Genomic DNA, 19,696 nt, shown 5'->3' with positions numbered 1-19,696 from the left:
GTTGGAGATGGTAGTAACATATCCCTCGTGTTGCCCATGAAATAACATTGCGACATGCTTTAGCTATTGAACTGCACCTATCCGAAACTACTACCAGTGGATGTTCATCCGAGATACACTCACTTAATTTGGTGAAAAACCAATCCCATGAAGCATCACACTCTGAGTCGACAATTCCAAAAGCCAAGGGAAATATCTGAAAGTTACCATCCTGTGCGCAAGCGACTAGCAATACACCTTCATACTTTCCAGTGAGATGGGTCCCATCAACCACAATAACTCACCTCACGTAATTGAAACCACGGATTGAAGCATCGTAATATAGGAAAAGGTACTTAAACCTATGCTCGTCATCAACAACAAGGTCAACGACACTCCCCGGGTTTGACTGCTCTATTTTCCTAAGACAATAAGGTAAATTCGTGTATCCAGATTTGGCGTTTCCTCTCACATATTCTAGTGCATGTTGTAAAGCCCGTACGAAGTTGTGTAATCCAATGTCATGCCGAACATTGTCCTCATTGAATCTTGGATATGTTGTGGGACAATACCATCTACTATTCCTACCCGGTCTACAAAAAGCTGCCCAATATATTTGGTGGTGGAACGCTTACGGTGAGCTAGGCGGTCCACAATAGAACATGTATGCACGTTCAGATATTTGGTGACCCAAAAAGTGGTTGGATCATTCTTCACACTGGCGACGACCCTCCACGTGCATCCTGGCACAGAGCATATTGCCACCAACCGAGTCTTTGTGGACTTCTTAATTTTGAAAGAGAATTTTAACATAATAGCGGTCAAACGCACCTCTGTTATGACATCATGTTTGCATGGAAAGCATTGACCTACTTTCAGTTGGTCTATCCAAGGATTATTTAACTGTCCATGAATACCACCAACAAACGGTTTCCCTTCTTCAGCATCTTCATCCAGGTGATCTCCATCGTCATCGTCTTCTTCATCTTCAAATTTCCCGTACTCTCTGTAATCGAAATCCATGTCGTCAACATCTTTTGGCTTCTCATCTGTAGTGTCATGGAGAGCTTCTTGACATTCTTCTACACATTCATCCGTACCTGGATCTACATCGTCACCTACTTCACCCATTGACTCCCCATCATCTATAGAACGAGAGTTTTTTATATCATTAACACATTCATTAACCGGTTGTCCATCCATGCATCACGTAGAGACGCAAAGGCGAACAACATTCCTACTACTAAAATCTATCAAGTTCTGAACTGATCTATCATTTGGGATATCTTGGGGCAATTGCTGAAGCATCATCTCTGTTAAGGGATACGATAACTGAACCATCTCTGTTTCTTTGTCAATCTGATAATCTTCTACAGCCATTTCAAGAAGCTCAGCGTATGTACAACCGTGTCGCAAAAAAAACATTCTCCCACCTTTGCGCCCATCCATATCAAAATGCCAAGACCCATTTCTCGTCACCCATACTCCGAAAACAACATGTATTTACGCCATTTACCTGAAAGAGTAAGCAGCAAGTCAAATACTCATTACACAGCTGACTACCCATAGAAGTCTTAAATCAATAACCTAGATGCCTAACAAAACCAAAAACATGATTGACCCAAAAGTATAATATATTATCATGAAAAAAATATACAGAGGCAAGAACATAATCGATACAAAAAAAATGAGGTACAAAATCAATAAGAAAAATTTATAAATTTCAGTTAAACACTATTTCATTTATACGGACTTCACAGATAACTCCAACACGTTGACTTCCCAAATTAGTCTACCTTTGTGACCTAGCTGCCTATGAAAACCAAAAACTTGATTTCTCCATCTGTATAATATGGATTCATGTCAAAAACATACAGAGGCAAGTAAATAATATATATCAAAGAATACATCAAGAAAATCTTAAAACTTATTCACCAATTTGCAATAATTTGGTTTTCAATTTATGCTGACTTCATGTTCACATCAACGAGTAGACATAAAAAAGACTACACAAGGAAAACTTCAAATGAAGTCTATTTCTTGGGGTCTATTTTTGCAATTACAATTTTACAAAGTAGACTGCGAATGAAGTCTACCATAACCGGTTGACTTCTTTTGTGGTCTTCCATTGTTAATATTTTGGTTAGTTTTGCAATTAAATAGATAAAACAAGGTAGACTTCAATGGAAAGTTCAACCGGTTAACTTCAAATATAGTCGACTATGGTTAATTTTGCAATTGACCAACCCATTGACTTTACAGTAGACTTCTGTCTACTAAGTAGACTTTAACTATCCGTCAACAAAAAAAAGTAAACTTCGTCGTGGTTAGTTTTGCAATTGATCAGGTTTGACTTTCGCCAAGTAGACTTCGTACGAAGTCTACATTAATGATGACTTCGTTTGCAGTCTACCGTGGTCATTTTGCAATTGACCAACATTTGCATTTTTTAAATAGTAGACTTCTTTTGCAGTCAACTAATTATTTTAATATATTAATATTACGGTCAATGCTTAAATATTTTGGTCAATTCCAAAAATAGTCACTATGGAAGTCTACTCGTTTATTATCGTAAGAAGATTTCTACTAGCAGTCATCACTAAGAAGTCAATAATTTGGTCAATTGCAAAAATACACCTTAGTAGACTGCAAACGAGGTATCGGTTGGAAGTATTGTAATGCAGTCTACACTATATCTTTTTGTTTTTAAATGAAATTAAGGAGACTGGAATTTTAGTCTACGGGCTCGAAAGTCGATAAATTTTAATTGCAAAACTGACCACATAGTAGACTTTACATGATATTATGACGGTTGGACTAACAAATGAAGTCTAATTTCGACAAAAAACAAAGAAAATCACGAAATCTACCGGAAAATAACCTTATTGGTGGTTGTTTCGCAATGTCAAGCACCGAGGACGTCGTATTTAGTCACCACTGAAGAAACACAGCGCCAATTTTCCTTGTTCACGAGATATAACAAGATTAACGAACTTTCAAATTTTTAGATTAAAATGGAGAGGAGATGTTAGAAAATGAAGTTCTCATAGCATTGGGTGTTATTTAAGCTCACAAATTTGGGTTGTTGAAGCATTAAGAGCTTCAAATTTGGTTGTTAATGATGGTTGGAAAATTGATGGCGGTGGCACAACCGTAAATAAAAGAAGAAGATGAGGATATGGATGTAATAAACATTTTCGCAAGAAATTCAAATAAATCAGAAATAATGGCATTTATGTGAATACATGGAATGGCAGAGGATTTAGTAGGGAAAAAGTGGCAAATGTTGGAGAGAGAAAAAGAGGGGTGCAATTTTGCAATTGATTCAAGTCAGGGGTCCAAAATTGCAATCGTCCCATTTTTTGTAAAGCCTTTTCTATTTGATTTTAATCTTTATATAAATGGATTGAGATAAAATGGTATCAAATGAGGAAACCTCAATTTATATTGGAAAATTTTGACAAATACAAATTTTATTTACCATCTTATGAAAGAACCTATATGAGAAAATTTGTATATAAAATTTGTTCAAAATATATATATTTTGTATTTCCTATACATACTTTATGTGACATTTACAGTTTTTGTCCCTATTAACTAGAGTTAAAATGACGAGAATAATATTTATATGTAACACAAAATTTTATTGGCTTTGTAATTTATTTTTTATGCATGTGCACAACAATTCTCTAAAGTCTATTTTTTTAAAAAGGAGAGAATACATTCTAATTAGAAAGAACATTCTTTTGAGCGAAATTACCTATAATAATACATAAAATTCGTCTTATTACTATAATAATACATTTGAAATCTTTCTTACTAAAACACTACAAAAAAGTTTGAACATTACTTATAAACCAGTACAACTATGTTTATTTACTATGCATGCCATTTATAATTAAACTAGATAAGGGCCCGCCCGATGTACGGGTTTAAAGTTTTGTAAATAAAATTAAGTTTAATAAAAATATATTACAATTTATTAAACTTTATATATAAAAATTATTTTGCTATAATACACTGATTTATATCCATATACAAATCTTTAATATATCTTACCATTAAAAGTGTATTTTTTACACCTAGATATATTATATGTTACATATATATTATTAACCACCTCCTAGAAAATGTCTATATGAACAAATTAAGCCAACTATTATATGTTTCTTGACTCTCACTTTTGCATAATTTCTTTAATCACTAAAATTATTGACTCAAAAATTTTTTGAATAAAAAATAAATTACATCACAATAGTGTATGACTAACCAAGGAGAGAACTTCGGCTCTGTCCTCCTCTCTTATGGAGAGAACCTTGCGTCCAAACTCCTCCACCATTGAGAGAACCTTTGCTCCGCCTTCCTTCCTTGGGGAGATAATCTTGCTTCCAACCTCTCCTACCTGCCTTCCTTGGGGAGATAACCTTGCGTCCAACCTCCTCCACCAAAGAGAGAACCTCGGCTCTACCCTACTCTTGTGTGGAGAGAACATGTTCACGTCTTTTAGCTATCTCAAAGTGGCTTGCTCCAGCAACCAATAAAACTAAAGACCCTTTCCCAACGTCACAAAATCTTTTGATAGTAACTAATGTTAAATTTCCCAATGTATTCATGGAAGTTTCTTTGAGACACCATGATGTAGCTTCTGTCTTCAAGCTCCTATGGATCTATCAACAACGATTTATATTTTTCCAATCTATCTATGTTTGTTGTAGGCTTGTGTTTGATTAGCCTATTTTATCCAACCATTAGGTTGATGACCTTCTTCTCTTTATCTCCTTTCGAGATTGAACGAATGGTAATAGTTATATTTGCACAAAAAAAGGTCTATGACCAACCAATCAAGGTTGAGAAATCACAAGAAAATTAATTTGACATATTTAATGAAATAATAGAAAATGATAAGCACGGTAATATATGAACCTCAAATAATTCAAAGATGAAAATACAAATTTAATAAAACAATCGAAAACTACTCCAATAAATTTTAAAATACAGTATTAGAAAACGAAGATGCACATATTAATCTTCAATTTTTTTGGGTCAACATATGAATCTTACATATTCCAAACTGAAAAAGTAGAAAGTAGGAGTATATTTTGGTTTAAAAAAATAAAGAAATTTGTCTTTCCATTAAAAAAGTTTGGCCAGTAGAACAATGTTGAAAGCATTATTTTTGAATAAATTGTTTTGTNATTTTTAGATTAAAATGGAGAGGAGATGTTAGAAAATGAAGTTCTCATAGCATTGGGTGTTATTTAAGCTCACAAATTTGGGTTGTTGAAGCATTAAGAGCTTCAAATTTGGTTGTTAATGATGGTTGGAAAATTGATGGCGGTGGCACAACCGTAAATAAAAGAAGAAGATGAGGATATGGATGTAATAAACATTTTCGCAAGAAATTCAAATAAATCAGAAATAATGGCATTTATGTGAATACATGGAATGGCAGAGGATTTAGTAGGGAAAAAGTGGCAAATGTTGGAGAGAGAAAAAGAGGGGTGCAATTTTGCAATTGATTCAAGTCAGGGGTCCAAAATTGCAATCGTCCCATTTTTTGTAAAGCCTTTTCTATTTGATTTTAATCTTTATATAAATGGATTGAGATAAAATGGTATCAAATGAGGAAACCTCAATTTATATTGGAAAATTTTGACAAATACAAATTTTATTTACCATCTTATGAAAGAACCTATATGAGAAAATTTGTATATAAAATTTGTTCAAAATATATATATTTTGTATTTCCTATACATACTTTATGTGACATTTACAGTTTTTGTCCCTATTAACTAGAGTTAAAATGACGAGAATAATATTTATATGTAACACAAAATTTTATTGGCTTTGTAATTTATTTTTTATGCATGTGCACAACAATTCTCTAAAGTCTATTTTTTTAAAAAGGAGAGAATACATTCTAATTAGAAAGAACATTCTTTTGAGCGAAATTACCTATAATAATACATAAAATTCGTCTTATTACTATAATAATACATTTGAAATCTTTCTTACTAAAACACTACAAAAAAGTTTGAACATTACTTATAAACCAGTACAACTATGTTTATTTACTATGCATGCCATTTATAATTAAACTAGATAAGGGCCCGCCCGATGTACGGGTTTAAAGTTTTGTAAATAAAATTAAGTTTAATAAAAATATATTACAATTTATTAAACTTTATATATAAAAATTATTTTGCTATAATACACTGATTTATATCCATATACAAATCTTTAATATATCTTACCATTAAAAGTGTATTTTTTACACCTAGATATATTATATGTTACATATATATTATTAACCACCTCCTAGAAAATGTCTATATGAACAAATTAAGCCAACTATTATATGTTTCTTGACTCTCACTTTTGCATAATTTCTTTAATCACTAAAATTATTGACTCAAAAATTTTTTGAATAAAAAATAAATTACATCACAATAGTGTATGACTAACCAAGGAGAGAACTTCGGCTCTGTCCTCCTCTCTTATGGAGAGAACCTTGCGTCCAAACTCCTCCACCATTGAGAGAACCTTTGCTCCGCCTTCCTTCCTTGGGGAGATAATCTTGCTTCCAACCTCTCCTACCTGCCTTCCTTGGGGAGATAACCTTGCGTCCAACCTCCTCCACCAAAGAGAGAACCTCGGCTCTACCCTACTCTTGTGTGGAGAGAACATGTTCACGTCTTTTAGCTATCTCAAAGTGGCTTGCTCCAGCAACCAATAAAACTAAAGACCCTTTCCCAACGTCACAAAATCTTTTGATAGTAACTAATGTTAAATTTCCCAATGTATTCATGGAAGTTTCTTTGAGACACCATGATGTAGCTTCTGTCTTCAAGCTCCTATGGATCTATCAACAACGATTTATATTTTTCCAATCTATCTATGTTTGTTGTAGGCTTGTGTTTGATTAGCCTATTTTATCCAACCATTAGGTTGATGACCTTCTTCTCTTTATCTCCTTTCGAGATTGAACGAATGGTAATAGTTATATTTGCACAAAAAAAGGTCTATGACCAACCAATCAAGGTTGAGAAATCACAAGAAAATTAATTTGACATATTTAATGAAATAATAGAAAATGATAAGCACGGTAATATATGAACCTCAAATAATTCAAAGATGAAAATACAAATTTAATAAAACAATCGAAAACTACTCCAATAAATTTTAAAATACAGTATTAGAAAACGAAGATGCACATATTAATCTTCAATTTTTTTGGGTCAACATATGAATCTTACATATTCCAAACTGAAAAAGTAGAAAGTAGGAGTATATTTTGGTTTAAAAAAATAAAGAAATTTGTCTTTCCATTAAAAAAGTTTGGCCAGTAGAACAATGTTGAAAGCATTATTTTTGAATAAATTGTTTTGTTAGATGAATAATATGAGACGATCTATGTTTATATAGAAGTGAGTATTGACATTTTTTAGAATTCATAATTTTCTGTATATTTTCCTTAATCCCTTTTCTATTTAATGAGAAAATTTATTCCAATGAGCTCATTGTTTTTTTTTTTAAATTTCTTACTTCCCACTTTCTTGTAAGACTACGTTCGATGATAAGAACGCTTTCTATTTAGGTTATCTAGTGTTATATAATCTCTGTTGTTATCTTGAATTTGTGTATTTATCTATTTTTTTATGCTACATTTCCTACAAATTAATAGAAATAATAATAACACCATGAGAAATTTGTTAATTCCAAAAACTTTAGTTATTATGCATAAGAAACTTTGTTAACATTTCAAAGTAAAAAATTGCGTAGTATACATTATGAAATTGAGAAACGAAACAAAATTCAAAGAAACGACGACATAAATACATGATAATATTTAGGAATATTTTTATATATTTGCTTTGATTAGACAACAAACAAATTTATTTCGAGACTTGTTCAAGAACAATAATGTGTCAAACAAAAGGTTAATGAAAAACTAAAGAAGAAAATTTTACCATAAAAACAAAGCTTGTCGAAATTATTTTGTTTGGTGAAAAATATGTCATCATCTATTTGCTTATATAGAGGGGTGTATTACAATCCTTTTTCTTTTAGGATTGACAAAGTTTTTTTTTAATATAATAAGATTACATTTATCTTATACATCATTTTACCAAGCTTGAAAACTGTGATTTTTGATTGTTAAAATTGACAAATGTCATGATCTGATGAGTTACTAATTTTGATATGTGATATCTGATCGTTAAAATTGACACATGTCACAATATGATAAGTTACTAATTTATAATTTTTATTGTTAAAACTAACACATGTTATGATCTGATAAGTTTTTAACTTTGATCTCTGATCGTTAAAACTAACACGTGTCACGATCTGGTGATTTACTAACTTTGAGAACCAAGCTCTATATATATAATAAGATTTGGTTAGAAAAAAACACCAAATTAATTATTTCTAATTGCTTCATCTTCTTCGACAAAATCATGGCATCCAAACATAAGAAACCATATTCTTGTTGGAGATGAGTGTCTTCTACATCTGCCGGAGAAAATTTCTCCGTAGCTATCCCCATGAGAGCCTACCTTAAGCATCGTTTTTTAGTCTTAAAAGAACAATGAAATTAATGCTGAGGTTTTAAGGTTTCTTATCTTCCTCCGCCAGATTCTTTTCGTGCGAAGATGAGCAACAACAAGGACAGCATGAACATGGCCGATCTCACCGCCGGTAACATATTTTATTTTAGACCGAGGCCTTGGGTGGGTTCTCTTTTTTTTTTTGTTTTCTTGATTTATTGAAAAAAGCTTTTTTTTTTGTTGTTGTTGTAGCTCTTAACGAGGAGGATCGTGCCGGGCTTGTTAATGATCTTAAGGTGAATTTTTTATTCACGATATGATTTGGAGATTGGGTTTTAGGGATTGATTTGATTATAAGAGAATACGAGTTTGTTTTTTAGGGATTGTCTCTGCATCTTAATTTGATTGTTTGAAAGTTTTGTGACTTTTGATAGCGCTATTGTACTATTTCCTGATTTTTGTGTGTTTGCTGCAGAACAAGTTGCAGAACTTGGCTGGAGAACACTCAGATGTCCTTGAGAACTTGACTCCGATAGTCAGGAAGCGTGTCGAGGTTCTAAGAGAGATCCAGGTTAGTAAAATTTTCATCTTTTAAATTTGTGATCTTTAATTTTGTATTTTGTTTGGATTGCTGTTGTTGTGTTCTGATGATATTTGGTGAAGTGAACAACAATTGTTTGATTCATTTTTCTTTCTGTATGAAACCTTTGCAGAACCAATATGATGAGATGGAAGCCAAATTCTTCGAAGAGAGGGCAGCTCTAGAAGCTAAATATCAAAAGCTATACCAGCCTTTGTATACCAAGGTTCGTAAACGGTCTTTGATGCTTTGAGCATCTTATGGTCTTTAATATCCTTTTATTAGAAATCTTTGTTGTGATACATGACACCTCAACTGCTGAAGGTTAAAAAATATTACTTCTCTCTGTTGGTACTTTCTCGTTAAAGATGCATGTTCTTTACTTTTTTTTCTACATCATTCGTGATTATAACTAATGGTAATGGTTTTCTTCTTTCCTAATTACCCAATCACATACAGCGATATTAGATTGTGAACGGCGTGGTTGAAGTTGAAGGTGTAGGGGAAGATGTAAAATCAGAACAAGGAAAAGAGAAAGCAGCTGAAAGTAATTTTATCAATTTACTCTGAAGTTTGTATATTTTATTAGGTTCTAATGATGATGATGAACACATGGCCTTTGTAAATGATATAAAATTGTCTTTCTTCAGAGAAAGGAGTGCCAGATTTCTGGCGGGAAAAATGTCATTAAAATCCCCAAGTCTACATTTTCGTTGATTTAAATCTCGAACTCTGCTTTTGGAGGAAAAAAACACTAATTATTTATTGACTTCCAAATAAATCGCAAACTCTCGTTGACTTAGCCTTTTGAGGCACAACGTTAAGTGGTCAAACAGAAAAATTAAACGGAGTTAATTATCTGTTAACAAGATCCGTTAATAGCAAAATGACGCTGTTTATAACACCCTAAAACCCCCCAAATTGAGAAATCGATTTTCAATTTCTCCAATTCACAAACCCTAATCGATCTAACCCTAGTCGAACATGATATCTTCGATGACGAGAAGATTCCAGATCTCTTTTTGTTATACACCGGAAGAACGGTCGACCAAGATTCTCTTCAGTTCTCGATGTAAAGATCGTTACACCGGCTCCACAAACACACTTCAATGGCACTCCACGGTCGAACTAAGCTACCACCGATGTCTTTGAGCTAGAACTCATCTCGTCAACTCGAAGAAGAAGAGAGAAACCGAAGAAGAAAATTGAAATTAAAGAAGAAAAGATAAATTGAGATCAATTAGGGTTTGTGAATTGAGAAAATTGAGAATCGATTTCTTAATTTGGGGGTTTTTAGGGTGTTATAAACAGCGTCATTTTGCTATTAACGGATCTCGTTAACAGATAATTAACCCCGTTTAATTTTTCCGTTTGACCACTTAATGTTGTGCCTCAAAAGGCTAGGTCAACAAGAGTTTGCGATTTATTTGGAAGTCAATAAATAATTGGTGTTTTTTTCCTCCAAAAGCAGAATTTGGGATTTAAATCAACGAAAATGTAGACTTGGGGATTTTAATGACATTTTTCCCGAATTCTGGCTTATTGCATTGAAGAACAATGAAATTACTGCTCAGGAGGTTCATTATTAGACATTTCTTATTCTTTTTGGGTAATAAAAGGGCGATTCTCTATATTTTATCAGGTTCCTTATGTGTATTTTTCCATGGTTTTAGATAACTGAGCGAGATAAAGGGGCTCTCAAGTATCTTAAAGATATCAAGTGGGAGTAGGGTTGAAGAATCAAAAGGTTTCAAGCTTGAGTTTTCCTTTGATCAAAACCCTTACTTCAAGAACACTGTCTTGACCAAGACATATCCTCGAAAGTGTTTGACACAAAAGATTCTTAAAAAAGAAGCCAAAGAAAGGATCCAAAAACACTAAGCCGATCACTAAGACTGAGGACTGTGAGAGCTTCTTCAACTTTTTCACTCCACCCCAAGTTCCTGAAGACAATGAGGATCTTGATGATGAAATGGTATGTCCATCTCCCGTTGCAGTTTAACTTTTGATTCAGTACATAAGATTGTGTTAAACATTAATCTGATCATTGAATCTTGCACAGGCTGATGAACTCCAAGGCCAAATGGAACACGACTATGATATCGGGTTTGTACCTTTTTATTTCATCTTCTGTTCTCTTCACTTAATTCCTCAGTCAAAAGATCTGAGGCAGATGTTTCATCTTCTGTTCTCTTCACTTAATTTTTCAGTCAAAGTTTCATCCCATCTCGCACGCTGTGTCATGGTTCACTGGTGAAGCTGTTGAGGCGGATGACCTTGATATGGAAGACCACGATGATGAGATTGAAGAGGATGAGGATGAGGATGAGGATGATGATGAAGAGGAAGAGGATGATGATGATGAAGAGGAAGAGGATGATGATGAAGAGGACGAGGATAATGACGAGGATGATGAAGGAAAGAAGAACAAAAAGAGGGTAATTACTGTTTATCCAAACTCGAGGTTCGGGTAGACACCTGGTGGTCTCTTTCGGGGTTGGATCAAGAGCAACTGTGTTGAATCACCTACGACATATGCCCACCCATAATGTGCCTCTGCCCTTCACCAAAAACATGATCCAAAGATATATTAATAAAGCAAAAAATTAGATAATATGTTTAGATTTAAGCTCTCTCTCTTACTTATAGGACGTTTAGGTGTGTAAACTCGTCAATCTATGTTTTTGTTTTTAATACTGATTTTTAAGCTGTTGTGAGTGTCTTGACTTGTTTATATATTCGGTTTTTGTTGGTTTTTTAGTGGGACTGAAGTATCCCTGAGTGTTTTTGGGAGTATGGATGTTCTTGTGGCCCAGATACTTGGCTTCTTTCAAAATGTCTTTCTTTCTCTTCTGAATCCTTTTTTATCTTTTAAATACTGATTTCAACTGAACGTAAGTGTATGCTTATTGGTACTTAGTGTTCAGAATATGGGTTGATGTGACCATAGACATAACATTTCAAAAATACTGCTGCCAACTTGTTGTAGAACCAAAGATAAAGGGCATACATTTCGGAAAGAACGGTTCTGAATTCTAATGACGATTGGTCAGTTTGGGATGACTGATGTCTGAAGTCTTTGAGGGTTGCTGTTTAGTTAACAAGTAGTTCAAATTATTGTTTTTTCAAATTTCGTCTTCGTAGCTTATCATCAGTGAGATCGACGAAGCGGCTGCTACTCCTCTGCAGGCAGTGAAGCTCCTTGCTATGTATCTATCGAGTCCTGAAAATAAGGTAATTTTGGAGATTTTGAGATGTTCTGATTCATGTTCTGTAGCTGAATTTAAGATTACTCTAGGATTTTGATTGCTAATTTTAGTGATATGCATTGTTTGAATATGTGATTTTGGTTAGGAATCAACCATCTCAAGCTTGAGGGAATGGTTGGCTGATCCAACTGTAGGAAACAATGCTACTATTAGGTTGGTTGCTGGTACTATATTCATGCATGAGGAAGACTACAACGAGGCTCTCAAGCATACTCATTCTGGAGGAACCATGGATCTGTAAGCTTTTTGATTTTTTTTGTTGTTGGATCTTGTCTTAGTGATTGTTAAGGTCTTACCATTACTCGGTAGCTGATGGTTGTTTATGCATATTTGTAGGCATGCTTTGAATGTTCAGATATTCATAAAGATGCATAGGTTAGATTATGCTGAGAAACAGCTGAGAGTGATGCAACAGATTGATGAAGACCACACACTCACTCAACTCGCGTCTCGGTGCATGAATTACTGAAGCATGTTTAGTAATTATATTTAGCCTGCAGAGCTTTGGACATTGATGATATATCTTTTAAATTGGTACTGCCAGCCTTCTGTCGCTTCACTTGAGTGTAGTCAGTTTTGCAAGTTTAGGTCCCTCATGATTGTTTAAGGTATCCTGTAATATCTACTTAGAAGCTATAAGGAGTAGAAGATGGAGCCTTTGCAGAAGATAAAAGAGTTGTAACAGAGAGAGATTTGTTTGGTTGTAATTAATAGAATTTTAGGGTGAATGTGAGGTTTTATGTACGACTAGATCTAAAGAATAGAAAATAGGGTTTAGAAATCTTCTCCAAAGTGTCAAGAAGGATTAGAGATCTTCTCCCTTTGCTCTCAATACTAAATAGTCTCAGAAAATAAAACTTATGTCTCTGGAGGCCGTGCCTCTAACTTAAATATCAAAATAAAACCCTAAAAGTCGGTTTAAAACAAAAAAGGAAAACTTGCGTTGGGGACTGGATTGGTCGATCTCGAAAGGATCAGTCGATCCGGAACGAATTTCTACTCTTACTCCATCTGCTGACTAGCTCGATCAGTCTTCAACCAATTTAGCTCCAGATGCATATTTTCACCCCCAAAACACTCAGTTTCCTTCCAAAGTCACCTAGAATCTGTAAAGACTCACACAAGACTAAAAAGACTCTAAAAGCACACTTGCACCTAACAAAAGACTCAAAACAAGTGTAAAAACTATAGCTAAAACCCTATAAAATGCAGACACATCAGCCATACTCGCAAAACCCCGAACAAACCTCCTGTAGTAACCTGCTAACCCCAGGAAACTCCGAATCTCAGTGGCACTCTGCGGCCTCGGCCACTCCATAATGGACTGAATCTTCTCTGGGTCCACTGAAACTCCCTCTGCAGAAACAATGCGTCGTAAGAACCCCATCTCACGCTGCCAGAAACTGCACTTACTCAGCTTAGCAAATAACTTCTGCTCCCGCAGCTTCTCCAACACTGCTCTCAAATGTACTGCATGCTCCTCAGGACTCTTAGAATATACCAGGATGTCGTCGATGAAAATGATGACTGACACGTCCAAAAACTCCTGGAACACGATGTTCATCAATCTCATAAACACAGCTGGCGCATTTGTCAACCCAAACGGCATCACCACAAACTTGTAGTGCCCATATCTCGTCCTGAAGGCTGTCTTCCTCACATCTGCCTCATGTATAGGAATCTGATGATAACCTGAAGCCAAGTCGATCTTGGAGAACCAAGTAGCACCCCTCAACTGATCCAACAACTCATCAATCCTCGGGAGTGGGTACTTGTTTTTCACAGTAACTCGGTTCAAACCCCGATAGTCAATACACAACCGAAAACTCCCATCCTTCTTCTTAACAAACAACACCGGAGCTCCCCACGGTGAACAACTAGGACGGATAAAACCCTTGCCCAACAAATCCTCCAGCTGCTTCTTCAGCTCTGCCATCTCTGCTGGAGCCATCCTGTAAGGAGCCTTGGATAACGGCATCGTCCCCGGTTCCAGCTCAATGGTAAAAGGATCCGACCGAGATGGTGGTAATCCCTGCAATGACTGGAACACATCCTCAAAGTCCTCCACAACCGGAATACCGCTAACCGTAGACTTCCCCACTGACTCTGGCATAGATATAGTAACCAGATAGGCCTCACGGCCCTTCTCGATCATCTTCCCTGCCTGAACGGCTGAGATCACGAGACTCCCCGAAGTCGGTCTAATACCCTGAAAAACCAACTTCCCTCCTGGACGCTCAAACTCCACTCTACCCCGATAGCAATCCAAATGCACCTTATACCGATGCAACCAATCCATACCAAGAATGACGTCATACAACTCCACTGGACTGATAAGCAAATCCGCTGGCCACGACTCTCCTGCGATCTGAATATCAACTCCTCCAGCTCGTCCAATAACCCTCAGGAACTTGCCTCCAGCAACTCTGACAACTCCTGAACGCTCTCCAGAATCCCCTCTGATCCCCGCACTCACGGCACACTCCGGAGTAATGAAGCTATGAGAAGCTCCAGAATCAAACATAACATGGGACTTAAACCCGCCCACCAACAAGGTCCCTACACAAACCTCATGTGTTGAGAACCTAACACTTGACCACAAACAAAAACAAATATAATCTGAACAATTGAATTGACTAAGTTCGAATCTCAGAGGTTATACCTGTGATCGCTCCTGCACTAGTGCCACCGGGCTCCTGAGTCGAGTACACCTGAGTCGTCGGCTCAATCCAACCCACCGGCTGCACACCGTGCTGCACACCCTGCTGCACCCCTGGCTGAGCTCCAGCCTGCAACACTGCTACTGCCCTCTGCTGCAACTTGGGACAACGAGGCTTGATATGCCCCGTCTCTCTGCAGTAGTAACACACCCGAGTATCTGTCCGCGGCTCCGTCACCGCCCGCTGCTCTGTCACTGCCCGCTGCTCACCTCTCTGTGGACAGCTAGACACCTTGTGGTCCCTACTACCACACCCAAAGCATTTCGCACCCCCGTGCCTCGATCTCTGCATAACATCGAACTTCCTCTTCTGCCCCTGCGCAGGCTTGCCGCCCTTGCTAGGAACAGAAAGCGGCTGAGACTGCTGTGGCTGCACCGAAGAACTGACCACAACCACCTGTGACCTCAAGTCATCCTCTATCCCAGCTGCAACCTCAACCAGCTCTGCTCTCGTAGCATAGCTCCTCACTCTGCACCGAGTCCTCAAATCATCCCGCAGAGCCAACAAAAACCTCCGCACCTGAGCCGCCTCTGGCTCCCATGCCCTGCCTGCATACCCCACAAGCCGACTGAACTCTGCATCCAGCTCCCGCACTGTACGGTCCCCCTGAGTCAAACCCAAGAACCGTGCCTCCATACGATCAAGAGCCTCCTGAGGAAAATACTTGGAGTTAAACTCCCCCACAAAATCTCCCCAAGACATACCCCGCTGCACCCTCCGTGCTGTCACCGACCTCCACCACACACGAGCATCTCCTGACAAGTAAAACACTGCCAGATCCACCCTGTACCGGTCGGGACACCTAAGCGAAAGGAAAATATCCTCCATCCGCTCTCTCCACTCATCCGCTACACTCGGATTGGTACATCCTGAGAAATACCCCGCTCCCACATGCCATAGCTGCTCCATCATCCGCACATACTGAGCATCCACTACCTCGGCCCCCNGCTCAAGTCAGCCTCTATCCCAGCTGCAACCTCAACCAACTCTGCTCTCATAGCATAGCTCCTCACTCTGCACCGAGTCCTCAAATCATCCCGCAGAGCCAACAAAAACCTCCGCACCTGAGCCCACTCTGGCTCCCATGCCCTGCCTGCATACCCCACAAGCCGACTGAACTCTGCATCCAGCTCCCGCACTGTACGGTCCCCCTGAGTCAAACCCAAGAACCGTGCCTCCATACGATCAAGAGCCTCCTGAGGAAAATACTTGGAGTTAAACTCCCCCACAAAATCTCCCCAAGACATACCCCGATGCACCCTCCGTGCTGTCACCGACCTCCACCACACACGAGCATCTCCTGACAAGTAAAACACTGCCAGATCCACCCTGTACCGGTCGGGACACCTAAGCGAAAGGAAAATATCCTCCATCCGCTCTCTCCACTCATCCGCTACACTCGGATCGGTACCTCCTGAGAAATACCCTGCTCCCACATGCCGCAGCTGCTCCATCATCCGCACATACTGAGCATCCACTACCTCGGCCCCCGGCTGCACACCTGCCTGCAAACCCGCCGCAGGCTGCACCACTGGAACCTGTCCACCACCCACTGGCGGCACTACTGGATCCTGCCCACCAACCACTGGCGGCACAACTGCTGGAAGTCGCTGCAAAGCCTGAGCTACCTGAGCTAGCAAGTCCATCAAGACATCCTCCCTGCCTGGAGCACCTCCCGCTGCAACCCCCACACCCGGGGCAACACCGTGACCGACACCGGGCCCATCCGCCCTGCCGTCACCCAAACCAGCCTGGTCTCCAGACACACTAGGATGAACCTGTGACTCCGCCACCTCCTCACTGGCCATGCTCTGGGTCACACTCACACTGGCCTCAGGAACCTGACCTCGTCCCCGACCACGACCACGACCACGCCCACGACCACGACCGCGACCAACAGCATCCTCACCCCTAACCATCTGTATCATCCAAGAACAGAAGGCTAAGCAAACAATAATTCTAATACACAAGAAACACAACTCACCGTGGAATCAAACTCAGGCTCGAAGAGGATGTTCTAGGACTTCATGCCACACACAATTGCCAATCACACAATCAATTATAGCATGTAATCCTAAACATCAACAGCAAAAGCACAATGAACCCTAGACCTAGAACCGTAAGGGCTCTGATACCAAATTGAAACAACCCTTCCTTTTTTTTTTTTTTTTTTAATACCTTAATTTACTAGTGGTCCCATACCCACTAACATCCTAACATCAATCAATAACCGCGGATAATCAAATAAAACAAATTCCATTAAACCAAAAGAATTCCAACATTCAAATCCAATAACCAATAACATCAATCAAATAAAGAGATAACCAACAACTAACATCCTACAATGTTCCTTTGACTTAATCTAGCAACCTAACAACAGCTAGACCACAATCAATCAAGTCTCTAGAACACCCCTTCATCATCGCCTTGATTCCACGATCACACTTTGCCTTTACCTGCACATCACAAACAACAATTGAGATGCGTAAGTATTATCATAAATACTTAGTGAGGCCGTCCTCCCATCTACTGGGTTATACACACAAGCATATGAGACTCCCAAGTCAACAAACAACAATAACACAATCAACATATCAAACCAGGAAAATAAGACTCGGCAGGTACTAGTGTCGACCGATGCTCAATCGGTGTCGACCGATGCTACAGGAACTGGTGTCGACCGATGCTGGAATGGTGCCGATCGATGCTACTCGAGACGGTGCCGATCGATGCTCCACAAAAGTGGTATCGATCGATGCCTCTTCTGCAGACACGATCTGCGCGAAACTCAGCGACGAACTCCGATTCCAATCAACACAAATTCGACTCCAAACACGTCTAACTATCTCGGAATTCACTAGAAATCACAAATACAATGTACCCAAGCAAGCAAACACCACAAATAACAAGGAATCACACAAAACAAAGGAGATCTCATGCTTAGATCAACCATGGTCAAGCACTCACCTCAAAATACAGAAGGAAAAGGTCGAAGAACAGTAGAGCAACTCCTTAGGAAGCTTCTCCTTCGTTCCCAGCAACAGAAAACTCAAGAATAGCCAGCAATCTCACTAAATCTCTCTTAGGAATCCCAAGAACACACTTTTCTCCCTTTTTCTCTCCCAAAACACAAAACGGCGACAGAGGAAAAAGACTAAACCCTTATTTTGTCGATTTCCACTTTAAATACCCGGTTAAACCACTAATAAAACCATCCCAATCGAAAAATCACGAATTAAATCAAACCGGCCGAACCCAGAAATTAGTGGTGTCGATCGATGCCACTAGGGTGTCGATCGACACTCCTCCCAAAATCACAAAATCTGGTTCGCGGATGTTACACTAACATACGATTGAAAACCCTAATTTCCCTGCCTCACTTTATTTTTTCACGGCTTATATCTATTTTTTTAGTTTCACTTGTGGGGTTTTTACTCAACTATTATAGATTTTCATCTCAACATCTGATTTCTAACTTAAAAACCTATAAAAAGTGAGTTATATAGATCCCCCAATAAGTCTATCGCAACTCTATACTGTCTTTTCCATCTCAAACAAATTCGTATTATTCCGGTAAGACTTTACAGCTGTCAAAAATGCCTACTTAATCTACCACAAAATAGAAGTCTACCAGTACACTACTAAAACTATTTTAAAAAACAAGGAAAATATATCAAATATATCTGTTAAGGACTAAGTCTGTCACATATATCTGTCGCAACGGGTCATTAGTCTACCATAAATATCTTTCCCATCTTTTAAGTCTATCATCAAAGGCAGTTCCTCTACCAACTTAATCTAACACAATCATATATTTATCTAATTAATCTACCTTAACCATAAGTGTACCATCTACAATTAAGTATACCAATTAAATCTAACATACCCCTTCAATCTGCCATCTTAATATACCAACTATAACTACCGACTTTATGTACCAGAAAAATGTACCGTCAAAGAACCGGTAGACTTTCTCCCAGTTCCCAATGTTTTTTATTTTCCACTAATGGCATTAGCCGTAATTATGTTTTTTTCTCAATACTAGTTCCAGGGGTACTATGGGTACATAATTTATTTTAGTAATTAACAACAATTGTGTGCTACTCTTGTAATAAAGAAACTTTTATGTAATATTATAAGGGAAAATGACACCAAAACCCACTTTGGGGGTGAGTTCTTCCAGCAAAACCCACTTTCCACTCATGCTATACTTTCTTAAGTTTTTGCCTTATGTGGCCATATTCCTATTACATTTTTGCCCTTCTCCTCTTTTTCTCCTTTTTCTCTTTTTTTTTTTTTTATTGTTAACACTTTAAATGGTTATCATAAAACAAATTGTCTATTTATTTATATAAAATATGTTATGATTATATATTTTCTACATTTTAAGATACATATTGCTATATTTTTTATGAATTTTTAGATTATACAGTATCCATTTGTCGTTGAACATTTGTTCAATGATAAGTGGATAATCAATTGCAGTATTGTTAATAGATAGTTACTTGTGTTTATTCATACAAAATATACATACATAAATTTGGTTAGATCTTTATCTATAGCATATTATCCATAACACAACATAGACCAAATAAGTAC

General features: G+C 37.7%; 2 protein-coding genes and 1 long non-coding RNA gene across 3 annotated transcripts; all 3 read left to right on the top strand.

Moving 5' to 3' along the window:
- Positions 8,412-9,779, top strand: LOC104734064 (nucleosome assembly protein 1;2-like). The gene is made up of 5 exons (XM_019233991.1): positions 8,412-8,679; positions 8,781-8,824; positions 9,004-9,099; positions 9,242-9,334; positions 9,568-9,779. The coding sequence occupies exons 1-5, from the start codon at positions 8,634-8,636 to the stop codon at positions 9,574-9,576; spliced, it is 288 nt and encodes a 95-aa protein (XP_019089536.1). The 5' UTR covers positions 8,412-8,633; the 3' UTR covers positions 9,577-9,779.
- Positions 10,583-11,235, top strand: LOC104733003. The gene is made up of 3 exons (XR_759028.2): positions 10,583-10,685; positions 10,782-11,083; positions 11,171-11,235. It is a non-coding gene; the product is annotated as an uncharacterized LOC104733003 (long non-coding RNA).
- On the top strand, positions 12,147-12,861 carry LOC104734063 (coatomer subunit epsilon-1-like). The gene is made up of 4 exons (XM_010453569.2): positions 12,147-12,176; positions 12,253-12,342; positions 12,463-12,614; positions 12,714-12,861. The coding sequence occupies exons 1-4, from the start codon at positions 12,147-12,149 to the stop codon at positions 12,844-12,846; spliced, it is 405 nt and encodes a 134-aa protein (XP_010451871.1). The 3' UTR covers positions 12,847-12,861.

The sequence above is a fragment of the Camelina sativa genome, chromosome 12, assembly GCF_000633955.1.
Source record: "Camelina sativa cultivar DH55 chromosome 12, Cs, whole genome shotgun sequence".
NCBI classification, from domain to species: domain Eukaryota; kingdom Viridiplantae; phylum Streptophyta; class Magnoliopsida; order Brassicales; family Brassicaceae; genus Camelina; species Camelina sativa.
Note: the sequence above shows the minus strand (reverse complement) of the source record. Positions and strands in the feature narration are given on the sequence as shown.